At 43.9% G+C, this 18,765-nt stretch overlaps 1 protein-coding gene across 2 annotated transcripts in view; it reads right to left on the bottom strand.

Moving 5' to 3' along the window:
- CHRAC1 (chromatin accessibility complex subunit 1) overlaps positions 1 to 18,765 on the bottom strand; it is a 288,282-nt gene that overhangs the window by 76,133 nt on the left and 193,384 nt on the right. Inside the window, exon 3 of one of the 2 annotated variants that reach the window (XM_044067243.1) lies at positions 4,892 to 5,105. In XM_044067243.1, coding sequence (XP_043923178.1) covers positions 4,915 to 5,105 — 191 coding nt within the window. In that variant the 3' untranslated portion in view covers positions 4,892 to 4,914. Of the gene's footprint in view, positions 1 to 4,840; positions 5,106 to 18,765 lie in introns of both variants that reach the window. The other variant, XR_006364253.1, reaches the window with a different exon arrangement.

Here is an 18,765-nt window from a genome sequence, read left to right as displayed (position 1 = left end):
CTGGAAGAATAAGGCCCTTGAAGGCTGTCAGAGCATTCTGCACAGATAACATTTCTTTTTGCTCGATATGCAGGTGCATTTGCTTTGGGTTCCATTTGCCCTGAATGCACTCCCCTGCCATGTCAGCCCCCCATGCATAGTCTGATGAGTCTGTTAGGGTTTGGGCGGCACGGGGTAGAATGAAAGGGAGTCCCTTGTTGTGGTTGCAGACCTCTGCCCACCAAACTAACTCTGCCCTTAGGCAAGGAATGATAGGAATCATTGTTTCCAGGTCCTGAGAATGTTGACACCAGAGACATTTTAGGTACCACTGAAGTTTCATCACATGCAGTCTTGCATGTGGGATTTGTAGAATGCAACAGGCCATGAACCCTAGGGCTTGCAGTATTTTTCTTGCAGATAGCCGGATTTTGGTGGTCAGTAGATTGAAATAGTTTGTCAAATAAATTTGCTTCTCTGGAGTGAGGAATGATATCGGGGAAGTTGTGTTCAAGCTTGCTCCCAGGAATACAATCTGTTGGCTGGGTACCAGTTGTGATTTCTTTTCGTTGATGGTGTACCCCAGTGAAGAGAGAGGTCTCTTTACAAATGCCACGTGCTGAAGTAACAATTCTTGACTGTCCGCCTGAATCAGACAATTGTCCAAGTATGGGTAAATTTGAATTCCTCTCTCCCTGCAATACGCAATGGCTGGAGCTAGGCACTTTGTGAATACCTTGGGCGCACTAGATAAGCTAAAGGGAAGCGCAGACAACTGATAGTGCATACAGCCTGCTCTGAAGTGTAGGTATTTTCTGCAAGATTCCCTTATGGGAATGTGCAGATAAGCTTCTTTTAAATCTAGGGTTGCTAACCAGGAGTCCTTAGCTAGCATAGGAAGCAGCTGTTGGAGAGTTAACATTTCGAATTTTGGAACCACCAAAAAGGTTGTTGAGAATAGATAGATCCAGGATAGGATGCCAAGAGTTTTTTTTTCTGGGGACCAGAAACAGTCTGGAGTAAAAACCTTGTCCCCTTTGTTCTGCTGGGACAGATTGAATAGCCTTGATACTGAGAAGAGAAAGTACTTGCTTTTGGGCCTCTGTCCACTGGTTTGGTGGTAGGTCTGGCCATCCGCTTATGGATGGGAGTGAGTGGAATTGGAATCTGTATCCCTGGGAAACAATGTTTAAGACCCGTTTGTCTTGGGTAATGTATTGCCAATTTTTGGCATGCAGTGCAAGTTTTCCTCCTAAAGGTGCAAGTACTTGGGCAAGGCTTGGAAAAATTAAGGATAAGTCACTGTACAATTTTACCAAAGGATGGAGGCTTACTACTCCCTGTTTTGGACATGGGAGAACTCCATTGCTTAGATATGTGCATAGCCTGAGACTGAAGTCTTGGTGGTCTGCTGCCCCTGGGTTTGAACTGAGGAGGCCTGAAAGGGACTGGAAAAGACCAGTTTTTTGAAGGTCAATGCCTACTGAATCTAGGTGGCTGTACTTGTAAGAAATCCTTAAGAGATTGCATAGATTTAGCTTTCTCCTCCATTCTTTTGAGGACTTCTGCTTTATTACCAAATAGATGCTCTTGATTTAATGGTGCATCCAGTAATTTTGCTTTGAGATGATCTGGCAAGTTTTGTTCTTTAAGCCAAGCAAGTCTTCTAAGAACAGACCCAGTGACAGCAGCCCTGCAAGATGCTTCTAAAGCATCAAACCCACACTGCAAAGTATGTTTACCAACTTGGTTAGCAGAATGCATTAACTCTTGTAAATCTTTGTGTTCTGCACAATCAGGAATCAACAACATTTTTTGTTTAATTAGCTCCATAATATGTTGCTGATACTTTAACATATGAAAGTGGCAATTTAAAGCCCTAATGGCAAGCGTAGCAGAGTTGTATACCCCCCCCCCATCTATCTAATGCCCTGGAATCCTTGTCCGAGGGGGTAGGATTTTTGGCAGTTGTAGCCTTAATGCCTTTAGGTCCCTGGGAAATGGTCTCTGGATCCGCAGTAGGATTTCTAAAAAGGAATTTGTGGGAGTCAGGCACTCTATAGTACCGGTCAGGTTTCCTGGGAGCTGGAGGCAAGGTATCAGGGGTAAGACTGGATTCCAGAAAAACATCATCTACAATTTCCAGAACAGGAGGGATAGCTAGAGGCCTGTGCTGAGGGCAAGCTTAAACATTTCCTGAGTCTCTTTTTGGACTGGGAGTAGTCCTGGCTCTCCCAGCGGAAATATTCTCTAAGGGTGTGCAGGGTTTCACCAAAGGAAAAATTCTCTGGAGGGGAAACAGAGGGAATGGAATCCTCTGTATCAGAATCCTCATAGGTAGATAAGGGTATATCAGAAGGATCAGAGTAATCAGATTCCTGATCAGGAGGAGGATCAGTTCTGGGTCCTTTAATTAGGGGAAGTCAGCCTTCCCCCTCAAAAGTAATGAGGTCCTCAGCCATTCTAATAATTTTTTTTGTGGCATGTGGGCCTTAGAATGCGCTTTGGTCGGTTTCCTAGGCGTAGTGCAAACTTTATGCCTGAGAAATTCGGTATTTTTGGTTTGAAAGGAAGTCGTCGGTTTAATATGAAGAGTGGAAGGCCAAAACACCCTCAGAAGCCAGTGCCTGCACAGCGGCTCCGGAACCATACAAAGTAGAGACATCCGCAGGTTCCATAGTCGAAGAAGCATCTCGCACCATACCGGACTCCAAATGGGTCTCAGTCGAGGCCTGAGAATCTGTAGAAGCGGATATCAGGGGCTGTGAAAGTGCCTCACTGAGTACTGGTGGACTGGTGACTAGCTTAACGGTAGTGTTGTCGGCAGCCTTGGACCTATGCGGTCTGTCTCTGTCTTTATCCTTTTGTTTTTTCGGAAGATCGGTAGTCGGATGGCTTACCGAAGACATTTCAGAGTACGGAGATCGAGAGCAAAAGAACTTGGCTACAAAAATAGCCAGATGACGAATAGTTTGGGCATTGAACAAGGCACAAAACTGACAGCGAGGGACATCGTGGTCTGGGCCTAAACAGGTGATGCAGTAAGAATGAAAATCTCTGTGAGGTATTTGCTTTCCACAGGCAAGACAATTATTATTTTTTTCTGACATCGGTTAGAGCAAGAAAAAAGGATCCCTAACGGAGTACTTAAATTTCAGGAGTCGGCCGACCGGCACTTGCGAACTGCTTCTGCTTCGGGCACAGCACGGCAAGAAAGACCGATGTAATGGCGTCGGCTGCATGTTTTATACCGCTGACGACCCGACGTCATGGAAGAAGCGACAGCATCCGACGCAGGAATCCCAAGACTCTGGTATTCAGGCCAGCTGAGAGCTACCTGCAGGCAGATAACCCAAATATGATGACTGCAACAGTGAAACATGAAGAACATCTGCAAAGGAAGTCACAAACAAAAGCTTCAGTATTATACTCTAGATGAAGGGGGGGGGGGGGAGAATCTCCACAACATATAATCATTCATTCAGTTCACAAGAATCTGCGAAGTCCAGAAAGGTAGCAGATTTCAAAAACAGACACAGGAATTAGGGGACACACTTAAAATATATGAACATGGGTGGTGGGTTTAGATTCTCAGGTCCAGTGTTACAAGTGCTATTCCACAGAATTACTGCACAGAACAGAAAGATGACACTGAATAAAGTCATGAAAGTACTGAAGACATCAGGCAATTTTAAGGAAAGGATGTTATTAGATTAGGAAAAATAACTCTATACATACGTGTGTATATGGAAACACAAAGATGGCCAAGCAGTCTTTACTTCTCATCAAAATATGTCTATCTTAATCATCCAATTCAGTGGAATTAAACACACACTGATATCTTCTAGATAGCAAGAACACTGAAATCTGCAAAGAGCTATTAGAAGTGGTAACATCTAACTCAAAATGGGTAAATTACAGCCTATTGTTTAACAGTTTTGTCTATTATTGACAGGCTAATAATAAGAGGCAAGTACCTAATTCTCTCAAGTGCCTTTACTAGTTAGATGGATACAGTACTTCAGTTGTCTGTCCATCATATAAAGTAAGAACAAACATACTGACATTTCATGATTAAAACCCCAATCAACCTTACCAAGCTAGAAAATGCAATGTCATTAAAAGATGCTCTTGCCATAATAAACAACTCTTGAAATGTAATGTCTCCAAGACTTCCAGCTCCTATTTTTCTGGTTTTACTAGCTTAAGTTTTACAACACAAGCATGCATTTATTTTTGTGATAGGGCACTGGATAGTAAGGAGCAGCTTCTGACTAGCTTTCTGACCAAAGGGGTAGACAGGTGGGAGTTGGAATTATGCAATGATCACTCCTGGTGATGGGGAGTTTGTGGCTAAAAACTTCTACTGGGCATGAACAGAGATACACACATGCTCCCAGGGGGCTGGTCCACTGAAAGGGTACATATACAAAAAGGAAAATCCACTTGGTGTATCATGGAATCCATCAGTTACTGGGTGGGTCATGGATAATGGCTCCCAAGTATCACTGCCCTTCCACCAGGGTTGCAACATAAATGACAGAAGAATTTATATTTAAGAAGTTGCATCCCTGCCCTACAGGTTTATTTAACACTCGCTGGGATATGGTATTGGTACTGAAGACATTTTTGTTTTGCTCAATCATATAACTAAGCCCTCTTCACGTGTTAGTAAGGGGCATGGAGCAGCAGCATCACTAAGGGGAGATGATATGGATAATGGAAGTGATACAGTGGAGTTTCACATGGCAATGAGGGCAACAGGTAAGAATCCAAGAGAGAGTGCATACAAAAATCCTCTTGCCAAAAAAGTAGTAGTCTTTCTGAGCAGCAGAAATGACAGTCAATATTAACTGCCAACCTGTAAATGATGACAGATACTGCATTGTTAACAGTATTACTGTGACATTACGTGACTCATGGCTTGCTGGATGTTTATTCAGTCCCATCATACTCTTCCTCCTCCTCCTCATATTCTTCATCATCATCATCATCATCATCTTCACCCCCTGATTCTTCTTCCTCTTCAGCATTATCATACTGACCAGTTACACTGGCTTCACCTTCCTCCTCTTGTTGAAGAAGCTTAAAGTAGTCACGTGCCAAAATCTTTTTGGGCAATATATCTGGAAAAAAAGAATTGTGTACAATGAATCTTTGCTAGAGTAGTGCAATATAAACATTCATGGCAATATGAACAAGTCTTACTCATTCCACCTTCCATTTAAAAAAAGAAAAACCTACACCTCTCCAAATGTTGCCTCCTACACAAGTAAATATGAAAGTTATGTACTTACCATAACAATAGATCCGTGTTGTCTTATTTTCGCCTGGTTCAAGACGTAGGTTGTCGGATCCAACCTCTGCACCTTATACAATAGTATTGATCTGAGAGTGCTGACTCCTGCCACACCCACAATTCCTCTCACCTGCATGAATAATTTCAGATGAAGTTTGCTGGCTGACCTCAACTGGTGATAATTATATAGGAAATAATAAAAAGGGGGGGGGGGGACAGAAATCACTATATAAAGCTAAGTGGTACAAAGACAGAACGGGTCCAGAGAAAGTCTGGTTGATCCCTAGAAAGGATAAGTGACACTGGCAGGCGGAAGAAGGAAGGAGAGTTGAATCAGATGAAAATAATACAACATGGATCTATAGGTTATGCTAAATACAGAACTTTTTTTTATCCAATGTTGTCTATTGTCATCTGATTCAACATGTGGGACAGATTCACGAATGGATGGTGATCACATCCTTGGGTAGGAGGTCCTGAAATACCTGCAATATCATGAGGACTACCATCAATGCCGAGACAGATGTGAAGTTTGGCCTCTGTTGATTACGACTTTCCTTGAATTGTTTTCCCTTTCAAATGCACCCCACCACCACCCTAGAAGGAAGGCATCTGTGGTGACTGTGGCCTTTGGAGTAAGAGGACAGAAAGGTATCTCTGCAGACCTGAGACAGGCAAATCCTGCTGTGAAGAGGATTGATTTTTTGTTAATATTGTACAGCTACTGCCCTCTGTAGAACTCTTATGTAATATCTGGCCAAAGGAACCAGAGTTACAGAGGAGACCATTACTCCTAAGAGTCAAAGAATGAAATGTACCTGAAACCAAGGGTGTTTTTAATCATTTGGGGAGCTACAGACTTAAAGGATTTGACTCGTATCAGGGGAAATTTTGCTATCTGCTGCAGTGCCCATGTGGCAACCTACAAATTCTATGCTCTGAGAAAAAGATTGCTTGCTTTTGTTTAACTTTATTGAGATACTCAAGTGAGTTGTCAGGGACAAAAGGACTGACTAATGTCAATGGTACATCCTTTCATACGACAAGGAAGTTACTAGGCTAATGGCCCTAGGGCCCTTACAAGCCTAGCCAAATTTTACCCTCATTTCCATGATCAGCATCAATTTCCCTTAAGGTAACAGTTAGAAGCCAATCACCTAAATATGGGAAGGCCTGGATCTGTTGTAGCCAGAGGTAAGCTGTAATGGCTTCCATTATCTTGCTGAAAACCTGGGGGTGTGGTGAGACTGAATGGCAAATTATCTGAAGTGATAGTGATTGACTTCCAGGTGGAAACAAGAGGAATATCATGTACTTCTGCTGGACCTTGATATGATGAACAGGCTTCCTGAAGATCAACAGAACACATCCATTCATCCTTCCTCAGCAGAGGAAGAACTGACTGTACCTTGACCATTTGGAATTTTGTCCGATTTACATACTGATTTAGACTGCTGAGCTCCAAAACTGGTATGAGGTCCCTTGTTTTTTTTTTTTGGAAGTAAAAAGAACCCTGAATAAACTCTAGAATCCGATGTTGTCAATTTTCATTTTACCTTGAACTGATGGCTTCTGATACAACCCCTCGGATCAGACTAGGCTGTTGCTAAAGCTTGTGGCAACCAAAAACTCTTGAGCTTACCCATAAATGCACCAACCCCTAAGTTACCGCAGCTCTCAATTGCCACTTTCAGTGAAAGACGTGGCTGACCTACCTCTCGAGCGTTTTGAGAAGTGTTTATTATTACCTTATAAAACCCTCCATTTCCCAATTTTTAGATATATTTCTAATATCTCTAATATTTCTTCTCCCCTGCCTTCCTCGTATAATTTCTTTACCATTACAATAGTTGGTTAACTTATCTTTTACTTTCTGTACATTGTGTACTACTTAAACTAGTATTGCTAGTAATTTTCTGTCTTTCTACAACTAATGTAGTCTATTGTTACCATAGTTGGTACTTTTCCTCATGCTTTTCAGTATTTCCTAACAAAAAAAAGTTTTTTCCTTTTCTTGAAAGTGTTTTTCTATTCTTGCCATACAATGTTAGGAAAAGACCCCCCCCCCCCCAGATTCAAAATGTGTTAAATGTGGGCATAAGCTTCCTGTGCCCGATGCCCACACTATGTGTTTACTGTTTTGGGCCTTTACATTTGCAGAAAGATTGCTGTCATGGCTTTAACCCCAGGGCTTTAGGTGAAAGGAAAAACTTACTTTGAAAGGTCTGCTCCCTTCCACTTTCGGAGGGGCAATATCTGGGGCCCAATCCCCCAAAAGTAAAAATTCAAAATCTTCTTCTCTGACACCATCCATATCATCTTCCTAGGTCTCAGAGCAATCTAGAAAAGATCCAAGCCCAATCCAACCTCACCCTTGGATCTGAAGAAAATGAAAAAAGTGATGACAACTTCCTCAAATCTGAAGTTACCAAAGCCCACTATCTCCAGCCCTACACCTCAAGTCTCATTCATCTACCCAGGACAAAATATTCGCCATCGGTGGATCTGGTGCCCTCACCATTTTTGGAGCACACAAACCCAGTTCCTCAGCTATTGTTTCCACTCATTCTTCCAAAAATTTGATTGGGGGAAGATGTGGAAAAAGTGGTGGGGAAGATCCTCTCACCACAAAGTCAGACTGTTGTCTTACCAGCTCCTACACCTTCTGGTCAGGGGGTCTCTGTTCTTTGACAACAATCCCACTACGAGTTCCTTGTCGGACTCCTTCAACTGTCTCAGAGTCCCTGGATCCAAGACGTGCGGCTCCAGCTGGCTCGGTTCTGAAGACAGCAATATATTCAGATCCAAAACTTACTCTGAATGCCCCAGTTTAGTTGGATCCGGAAAGCTCCAGGAGCCAAAGCTTCCCTGTCAGATCAGAGGTGTTGGAGTAGACTCTGAAGTTGTCAGAGCCATCTCTGCACCTAGGAGCCTCAGCACTGGATAGCCTGGCTCCAGCTTCTACCTTGGGGAGACTACTTTCAGAGCGGGTGTGGACAGTGGTCAAAAAGCTTGTATTTTCAGATCCAAAAAGTCTTCTCTTTCTCCAGGGTGGTCTGCCTTCAAGGCTGGGAAGAAGGTTTTGTCTGACTCAGCAGAATGGACGGATCCAACCCCCTCACATCTTAAGCCTTTACCTTGATGTCTCTGCGCTCGGAGCCTCATTACTCTTTACCATAGGAACAGCCAGTCTGCGACCCCAGGCTTGCCAACATGGTATCTTGATTTCTTCCAATACCTCCCCAGAGCATCACACTGAGGAGGTCCCTAGGATGAAGACGTGTAAGAAGAAGCACTTGGACTCCTCAGAGGAATCTGTCATGAAAGATATGGACTTCGATGAAGGTGAAGGGTCCCCATGGTCACCTCCTGAAGATATCTCATTTGGAGACATTCTCGAGATCCTAAAGCAAAGAGGTGGCTGGATGCCCAGCAACCCTTCATTCAAGGAGTCTGTATTCTTGAAAGCTTTCGGTACTGGCCCGTCTACCTCTTGGGTTACTCCACCTGCCAACAAGCTTACTCAGTCTCTTGGCAGGCATGGAAGGAACCAGACAGAGCTGAACCCTTACCTAGGAGACTGGACAAGATTATGGCACCACCTTTGGATAAGCAATTTTGGGGTAAAGGGGTGGCTGTTGATGGTCATGGTGGTGGCCACAAAAAAGGAACTTGCAGAGGAGAGTTCCACTGTTCATCCCCCTAACAGGGAGTCTAGTATGATGGACAGGTTTGGGAAACATGCTGATGCTTCAGCAATCTTTGCCTTAAGGTCGCTGAATTATTTGGCACATTTTACAAGATTACAAAGGGATTTGATTAGATAACCCTCAACTACCATCTCAGGATCCTTTTCTGCAGAGGACCAATCATCCGTGACTTCTCTACTGGCTACCCTGCAATCTATTTCCAATTCTTCCATGAGGCTCATTTTGCATGTAGCAAAAGGAACCTCAAGGGCAGCGGATCCAGGCATGTTATCAGGAAACATGCCTGGATGCATTTATGTGATTTTGTGGAGCCCTTCAACTTTTTGTTCATCAATGCTCCTTTTGATGGCACTTCTTTGTTTGTTCCCAAAGTGAAGGACACATTATCCAGTTGTGAGAAGGATGGAAAGACTCCATCTGCCATGGGGTACATTTTTTGATCCCTCACATCCCTCAATGATCCTTTTCTAAGAATCAATAAGGTGGGTCAGAAGATGTGGTTCAAGAAATCCCAAAGTCCTTTCTAGTACACATGGAGGAAGCTCCCCTGGGGCAGAGGAGGGGAACTCCAATGGTCAACCCTGCCCCCTGTAGCAGAGATGGCCCGCAAAACCAGGGATCCAGAAATTCTCTCTTTGACAGATCTTACCAGTGCTCCTGAAAGGAGGCCCAACTGTCCTCTTGGGAGGTTGATTATCCCTGTACCAGACAGCCTGGCTAGACATAACTGGAAGTTGTGTACTTACCATAACTTGGCATCTGTGTTGCCCATTTTCATTCTTCCTCACTGATGGGTCACACATCTGACTCGGCCACATTTTTCAGACTTGGATCCCAGTCTCGAGCGCTTCCCTCTACCCATAATGCTCTACACCTTCCCCAGCTTCCTCAGATTGAGTTTATTGCCTTATTGGCTACTAGATATAGACACAGAAACGGACAAAAAATATCAGAGCTCTTCAACCAGGATCATGAAGGTTCCTACATAGTCCATAGATCCTCTAGGAGAAACTAGGTCAGGGGATAGTTGGGAAGGAAGGTAAGGAAGAATGAAAATGGACAACACAGATTCCAAGTTATGCTAAGTACATAACTTCTAAATCTGATGTTCTCCTTTTCATTCTTCCTCACCGATAGGTCAGAGTTCCCAGCTATGTAACCCTTAAGTGGCCTCAAGGAAGGATGTATCGAAGGACTGTCGAACCAAAGGAATCTCTTCTTCAGGAGACAACGTCCAATTTATATAATGAGTCACAAAGGTCTTTGACCAAGTGGCCGCTGCACAAATTTCGTCACTCGATGTTCTGGAGGAAAAGGCAGATGATGTAGCCGTAGAGCAGTACAAAGAATGGGTCTTGGGAGGGCGAGGCAGTTCTATACCACTATTTGAATAGATCAGCGAAATACAGTCGATAATCCATTTGGCCAAGGTAATTTTGGAGACTGCTAGGTGCAAAGGATACAAATAGCTGATCAGACTTTCTGTACTATTTTGCTCTATGAGGATAGAAGCGTAGTTGTCTATGAACATCAAGCAGATGTAACACATTCACCTTTGTTAGAAATATTTGGAAATAAGACAGGCAATTGTACAGACCGATTAATACTACTCTCCATAGCTACTTTATGCTAAGGCCTGAAGTTCAGGAATTCTCTTTGCTGATGTAACAGCTACTAAAAAGATAGTCTGCCAAGACAGGAGTTTCATATCACAAGCATTAGCTGGTTCAAAAGGTTTTTTAATCAGGCCTTGAAGTATTACCCTGAGATCCCAAGGAGAAGAAGGATCCTTTACAGGAGGTCTTAGCAGCAGAAAAAACCCTTTCATGAATGCTGTGAATAGTTTGGAATTGAAAAGAGAACCAGAATTACTTCCAGTGTGAAAGTTGGAAACAGCTGCCAACTGAAGTTTTATAGTAGAAAAACTAGCTCCTCCCTTAAAAACAGAAGTAAGAAAAAGAAGGATGTTTGAAACCAGGGCTGAAAAATGGTCAATATTCTCTTTGGCAGCCCATACAGGAAATCTTTTCCAGTTACTTCTGTAGATCTTAGCAGGTGCTTTTTTGGGATGCTAAAATTATATCACAAACAGGTGAAGCAAGCCTGGACCTTCGTACAATCACTGGAAGCACAGAAATAATGTGGTTAGTTTGAGGGTGTAGAGGCTGTGGTGCTGACTCTCTGACAGGTGAGATAGGAGGTCCTGACTGGGCTCCAGAATCCAAGGAGGACATTTCAGATGAGACCAGAGAAAGGGGAAACAAACCTGATGAGGCCAAAATGGAGCAATGAGAATGACAGAGCTCTTCAGCCTGCTGGCTTTCTGCAGGAATTTCGTGATCAAGGGAAGTGGAGAAAAAGCATAAAGTAGACTGGGGGAGGGGGGCAATCGAGAACTAGAGCATCCCTTGGTGACTCCCCCAGAGGTGGGGGGCAATCAGAGCAAAGTACCTGCTCACTTGTTTTGGGGGTTGCAGCAAGGGTGGCCCCAACGGCTGAAAATCAGATTTGCCACGGATTGATTGAAGGACCACTCGTGAGGGGTCAGGATGGACTTGCCGAGTTTGTCTGCAAGAATGCTGGATTTCCCCGGTATATGCATTGCAACTAGAAAGCGGTCCAAAGATATCACCCATTCCCAGACCCTCATGGCCTCTCTGCATAAGGAGTAAGAGCGGGTTCCTCCATGTTTGTTAATATACCAGACTACTGACATGTTGTTGGTGTGTACTGCAATAATCCCACAGGGGAGGCTGTCCTGAAAGGCTTGCAACATTAGAACTGCTCTCATCTCTAGGACAGTGATTCTCCGAGGAAAACCATGCATTTTGGACCATCTTCCACTTGAAATGCCCCCCCCCCCCCCACACACACACACCCTAGTTAAGAAGCACTGGTGGTCATTGTGGCTGTGAGGGAAGGAAGAAGATACAGTCTGCCCAGGAACAGGTCATCCAAATGAAACCACCATTGAAGATATCATTTGCAAACCATAATTAACTTGATAGGAATAGATGACTGCTGGTAAAGAACAGACGACTGAACAGCTAAGGTCCACTGGAGATTGGAGGACTCGCATAAAATAAAGCAACTAGGCTGATGGCAGCCGACACACAGCCAAGAGCTTGAAGTATTAATCTTGTAGATGGAGATGGCAGAGAGAGAGAGTATGTCCCGTACCTGGCTTCTCAAAGATGTCATGTAATGTGGAGACAAAGAAGCCATTTGGTGCAACATATCCAGAAGGGCACCAATGAATTCCAAGTTCTGAACAGGAGGCAGGTGTGATTTGTTAAGGTTTATGGTAATGCCTAGGGAGTTGAAGATCTGGAACAAATAATCCCTGGCCTGAAGTAGTTGATGCCGGGGTTGGAACAGTTAGAAGCCAGTCATCCAAATATGGAAACACCTGGAATCCTTTCGGTCTCAGGTGAGCTGCCACTACTGCCTTGCATTTGGCAGACACCCTGGAGAGAGTGGCAAGTCCAAAGGGCAGAGATCTGAACTGGTAATGACTGGCTCCCAGCCTGAAGCGCAAATGACTTCTGGAGTATTGACTATTTTGATGTGATAGTACGAGTCCTGAAGGTCTACAGAGCACATCCAATCATCCTTGTGCAAAAGTGGTAGAATGGACTGAACCGTAGTCATCTGGAACTTTGACTTCTTTATACACTGACTTAGAGTACTCAGATCCAGAATGGATCTCAGGTCCCCATTTTCTTTGGGACTGAAAAGAAGTGGGATTAAAGTTCTGAATACTCTTTGTTCAGTTGGGACCTCTTGGATGACTCTCTTTTGCAGCAAATTTTTAAATTTCTAGTACTGCGTGCTCCCACTGACTGAGTGGTACATTGGGGAGTTTCTTTTGTTCCACTGGAGGTGGAAGGAAAAAGGTAATGTAACATCTGGATATTATACTTAACACCCAGACATTTGTTGTCAGGTTGGCCCTGGTACAGCGAAAAATGATCCCCGACTGCCTTTAGAGATGGACCACCAGACAGCACTTCAGGAGCACTGATAGGCCCTGTCAGAGAAGAGTTCTCTGAAGCCCCGATTCTAAGGACCCCCCCCCGGACGGCGTCTATCATTGAAACGTCCGCCTCTGCCTCTGAAGGAAAAATCCCTGCGTTGATCTTGAAAAGACCCTTGAGATTTTCGAAACCGAGTCTTCTTACCACCTCGCTGATTTCTAGAAAAAGTACACTGAGGGGTAGTAAATTTGATCTCAATGGCAGACAGGGTCTTTCTTTTATGTTCTCTGTGGATATGTTTCTTTGACGGATAGCCCAAACAAATAGGAGCCATCAAAGGAGGCACTGACAAAAGATGCCTTGAAAGGTTCCGCAAAGTCACAAAGCCTCATCCAGGCATGTCTTATGACAGCAATACCTGAGCCGACTGCCCATGAGGTGCCTTCCACTGTATGGGAGATTAGCCTCATGGAGGACTTGGCCACAGAAGCAAGAGTAGCCAACTGGGTGGATACTTTCTTGAAGTCCTCATCCGACATGGTCTTTGCAAGACAGTTGAAAAGCTCGACAAAATCTCTCTGCACCCAAGTGAAATCTGCCAAGTAATTTAATGACCTCAGCTCAAAGTTAACAGAGGTGTAAATGCACTTACCAAACTTTCCATCGCTCAAGGCTCCCTGTTCAGCAGATGGATAGAACTGCTTTCTTTGGCTAGCTCCTTTTTGGTGGCTGCTGCCACAACAATAGCAACAGGAACACCTTTACACCCTATGTAGTCCATTTTTAGGGGGAACGAGGAATTTGTCAGGGCATTTGGGGACTGGTTCAATTGTGTCCAGCTCCTTCCAAGCCCAGTGTATGGGGGGGGGGTTACCCAAGACGTAGATAGGCCCACCCCGAAAGCCTCCAAGAACACTGACTCTTCAAAAGGAGGAGGTTGGGCCAACCCACCACCTTTCTGTCTAAGGATTTCCAAGATATCTCCAAAGGAGACATCATCTGGTAGTTATTGTAGGGATCCTTCTCCCTCAACAAAATCTGTGTCTTTGGTGAGGGACTCCATCTGGGAGTTCATGTGCCTCGTCTTGCATATTCTTTCGAGGAACCTCCTCTGTGGGGTGTTCAGGGGAGGTATCGGAAGAAAGGGGGCTTCCTCGAGGAAAAGGACCTGGAGACCTTTCGAGGTAGGCGGACCTTGGACCGGAACGATGGGCTCAGCACCCAGATCCAGTGAAGGATGAAGGGGAGGATCAGAGATGAGAGGTCAGTTCTCTATTAGAACAGGAAGCCCCATCTACAATCTGGAAAGCCGACGGTCCCAGGGAAACTTCCCCCATCTCCCCTCAACGCCCATACAGTTGAGGAAGAAAGGAGGGAAGAAACTCCTGATCCATGGCATTCAGACAGAATCAGAACCGTGCTGTTGAGGCCAGAAGTGCTGAGAGGAAGGGATGGATCTGAGAAGGTCAGAGCTGAACCCCCTCCCCCAGATCCAATGCCAACATCAAGGATTTGAGAAGCACTCTGAGCCGAAGAAATCAGAGCACGGTAGTCGGAGTGGAGAAAGGAAGCTTCCCCAGATCCAATGTTGACTCTCTCTCTCTGGTACCTAGGATCCTGAGGCTCTGAGATCACTGGTCAGATCAGAGGAGGAGACTGAATCAGAATAGTGGGGACATTCACAGATCTGAGTGGGGACGGAGCTGGGAAAACTGCCATCTGGATTTGAGCTTGGAGGAACCTCTGCATCAACATGTCCATATCAACATCAGATAGGCTCCTAGAAGACCTTGAGGAAACTACTGATGTAGGCATTGAATGTTTGGTGGGAGTCTGCAATAACTTGAGGGGGCAAAGTTGCAGATACTGCCCTCACAGAATACTCAGGTGTCCAGCTCCTAACTCTCGGATCCAAAGTCTTAGGATCCGAGGTAGACGTGGATGGCCTAGGACAGCTAGTCATTGTGATGGAGCCTGTCAGATCCAAAGAGCGTCTTGGATCCAAAGGGACGAAAACTGATCTTGGATCCGACATGATCAGATAAGAGGTCTTAGACAATTTCGATGGAGGATCCGAGAAAGCCTTCGAGGTATTGTGAGGATGTTTCCTGGACTCTGAAAACCCAGCATGACATTTAGAGGGGGGTTTGAGGCCCCTTTGAAGAGGATGAACAAGCATGTAAAAGTCCCCTCAATATCAACTTGTTTCTATGATCGGCAATGGCACGAGGATTAATGCCTTCACAAATGTCACAAGCCTATCGCAGCTGATCCAGTCCTAAACAATATACACATTTACTATGTGCATCAGATTGGGGAATTTTGTGCCCACAATCTCAGCAACACTTATGCTGATTTATCTGACATAACTCTACAGTCCGAAACTTCACAGGTCACACACAGAAAAAACACTGCACATCCCAAAAAAAAAAAGTTTAGAATAAATAGCGCAGTGGTGCAGCGGTAGCATTGTCGCCTCACAGCAAGAGGTTCTCCAGTTTGATTCTTGGCTGGGGTGCCTTGTGTGTGGAGTCTGTATGTCCTCCCTGCGTTCGTGTGGGTTTTCTCTGGATGCTCCGGTTTCCTCCCATGGTACAAAAAAACATGCATCTGGAGTGTTTCTCCCTGCGCCTCCATTGAAAATTGACTTTGTTCCAAGTCCGATTTTCCCAGTAAACAAATGTTAAATAAATAAAAAATAAACTTAAATATTTAAAAAAAAAATCAAATCTTTTCTAAGTTAAATCCAACAGACAGAGAAAGACAGTAACACAGCAAACGGAAGGCAGAAGTGCCAATAGCTCTGAGAAGCAGCAGCAGCAGGTAGATAGGAATAAAGAAACGGTCCCTAATGCCTATGAAAATTTAACGGGAAAATGGGAAAGGGAAGAAAGAGAAGATAAACTACCAGAAAAATGTTTTAGGTCAAAGTATTAATAAAGAGAAAAATTAGTTCAGCTTTAACAGCCAAGAAAGCAGTTAAACTAAAGAATGAGAATCAGCATCTGTACTAGATAGGTACCAAACGAGATCTGAGGAGGCTGGGGAAGGTGTAGAGCATTATGGGTAGAGGGAGGGGCTCAAGACTGGGATCCAAGTCTGAAAAATGCGGCTGAGTCGAATCCTAGAGTCAGATTCATGACCCATCAGTTAGGAAGAATGAAAAGGACAACATCAGATCAAAAGATACTTGGGTGCAGAGGATTATTTCCAGAGATTATTTAATACCATTTTCCCTTCCACCTCCAACCTCAAGAAAAATCCCCAATGTTTCATCTAGTTAGAAAGAACAAGCAGCAAGTCAAATGCTAAAGCTGCTAAAAAAAAAAAAAAAAAAAAAAAAAAAAAAAAAATCATCCAAGAGGTCCCGGCCAGACCAGAGAAAATCCAGAACTTACTCAAGGTTCTTTTTAGTGCCAAAGAAAACAGGGGACTGGAGAACAACTTTGGATCTTAGCAACTTAAACAAGTCAGTTCAAATAACCAAGTTTCAGATGGTCATGGTTCAATCCATTCTCCCTTTTCAGGGCAAGGATGACTGGATTCACTCGATAGACCTTCAAGATGCATACTATCACATAAAGATGAACAGACGGTCCAGAAGGTACTTATGCTCCCAGTTGTAAGCCAGTCATTACCAATTCAGAGTTCTGACCTTTGGTCTCATCACAGCCCCCAGGGTGTTCACCAAATGTATGGCAGTAGTAGCAGCTCACTTGAGATTGCAGGGACCACCCTGACCAGGCATCAATTAATAAGGGCAAGAGACCAGCTTCTCCAGACATGTTCTCATCTGGGAAGAACCATAAACTACAGCATGTCTCAACTAGAACAAACTCTGAATTTGGAATTCATATGACAACTGTTCAACACAAAGTCAATGATAGCTTCACTACCTCCCTCAAGGGTTCAAACTACAAGATCACAGGTCAGAAAAATAATCTGCAGTACCAAGATTTCAGCCCCCTTGGTCCTTCAGGTTCTAGGATCAATGTCGGTGGCAATAACAATAGTATATTTAGCCAGATTTTACTCAAAGATTCTACAATGGATGCTAGCAACACAATGGTCAATACTTTACGAACCCTCAGCCCAAGGCCATAGTGACCACGGACCCTTCCCAGTTGGGGTGGGGACTTTCTAGGAAAAACAGCCCAAGGCACTTGGGTCCCTTGAAGAGGCCAATTTGCATATCAATGTCCTAGAAATGAGAGCAGTGCTTTTAGCACTGAAGGTCCTTCAAGATGCTCTCCCCTCAGGGATGACTGCAAATTAAATGGAAAATACGTCAGTAGTTTGGTATATCAACAAACAAAGAGGGACCAGATCTTACCCCCTGTGTTGAGAAGCGCTCAGAGTATGGCAATGGGCGATCTCATCCAACCACTTTCTCACAGCAATGCACATTCCAGAAATGTCCAATGTGACAGCAGACAAGCTGAGCAGGTGCATTCTTCTACCTTAGGAGTGGTCTCCCAACAAGAATGTAATGGAAATGATTTTTCGTTAGCGGGGCCAGCCTTGCTGCAATATTTTTGCTTCTCCCCTAAACAACAAATGCAGCAGCTACTTTGCCTTAATCTCCCCACAGGGGAAATCACAGAGGAATGCTTTACTTCACAACTAGCTCCTTGGCCTACTTTATTCCTATCCACCAATCCCGCTAATTCCAAAATTCTTACAAAAAGCTGTCATGTTGAACAGCAAAGCTGTCATCATTGCATCTTACTGGCCTCGACAGATTTGGTTCCCTCCCTTTGGCCTCACTTACTTCACCAAACTTGGGATCTTGATACGACTTCAGACTTCCTGTCCGGCCCAAAGCCATGAGCCATCTAGACATATCAAACCTCAGGCTGATGGCCTGGCTTTACCAATTCCATTAAAAGCCAGGCAAGCTATACTCTCCTCCCCTGTTTGACATATATTTTTATCTTCACATAAACCTTCAACACGTAAGCTCTATTCCAGTAAATGGAAAAGATTTGTGTATTGGGCACATCAAAATCATGCTGAACCTTTTTTAGCACCGATACACAAGATCCTTGAATTTTTGGCCCTAATTTTTAAAGGAGGAACTAGTTCAACTGTTCAGTTAGCAGCAATATCAGACTTTCACATTGGATTTGAGGGTTCCTCAGTAGCCTCTCATGAGTTGTGCAGAGCTTTCTTGTGAAGCCCTCTACTTTTAAGACCTCCTTTTAAAGACCCTACGCCCCTTACTTGGAAAACATATTTTTCTAGTGGCCATTACATCTGCTAGATGAATTTCAGAAATTCAAGCGTTAACTTCAAAACCTCCATACTTCATTTTTCACAAGGATAGAGTTACATTATGAACCAATGCATCCTTTCTTCCCAAGGTAGTGTTAGAATCCAATATCAATCAGTCCTTTAATTTGCCAGTTTTCTTTCCCAAATTTACTAACAAAGGCAAATAAATGTTACATTTACTGGATGTTCACATACAATTACATTTTTACCTGCATAGAACAAAAGATGCAAGAAAAACAGAACAGTTGTTTATTTCCTTTGCATACTTGAAATTGGGAAAACAGTTGCCAAAGTAACTTTAGCCAGATGGCTAACTGATTGTATGCCATTTATTTATTAAAAAAGGGGTTACAGTACCACAACCAGTACAAGCTCATTCAACTAGATCCATGGCAATGTCTTCAGTTTTTCTTTCCAGGATGTCCATGGAAGACATATGCACTGCAGCTATTTGAGCTACTCCCCATACCTTTATTACTCATTACAAACTGGATCTTGTCTCCAAACATAGAGCATCATCTGGTTC

This window comes from Protopterus annectens, chromosome 3.part1, assembly GCF_019279795.1.
Source record: "Protopterus annectens isolate FY-2018-M chromosome 3.part1, PAN1.0, whole genome shotgun sequence".
Taxonomy (NCBI): Eukaryota; Metazoa; Chordata; order Ceratodontiformes; family Protopteridae; genus Protopterus; species Protopterus annectens.
The sequence above is the reverse complement of the archived record's forward strand: the minus strand, read 5'-3'. Positions and strand labels throughout refer to the sequence as shown.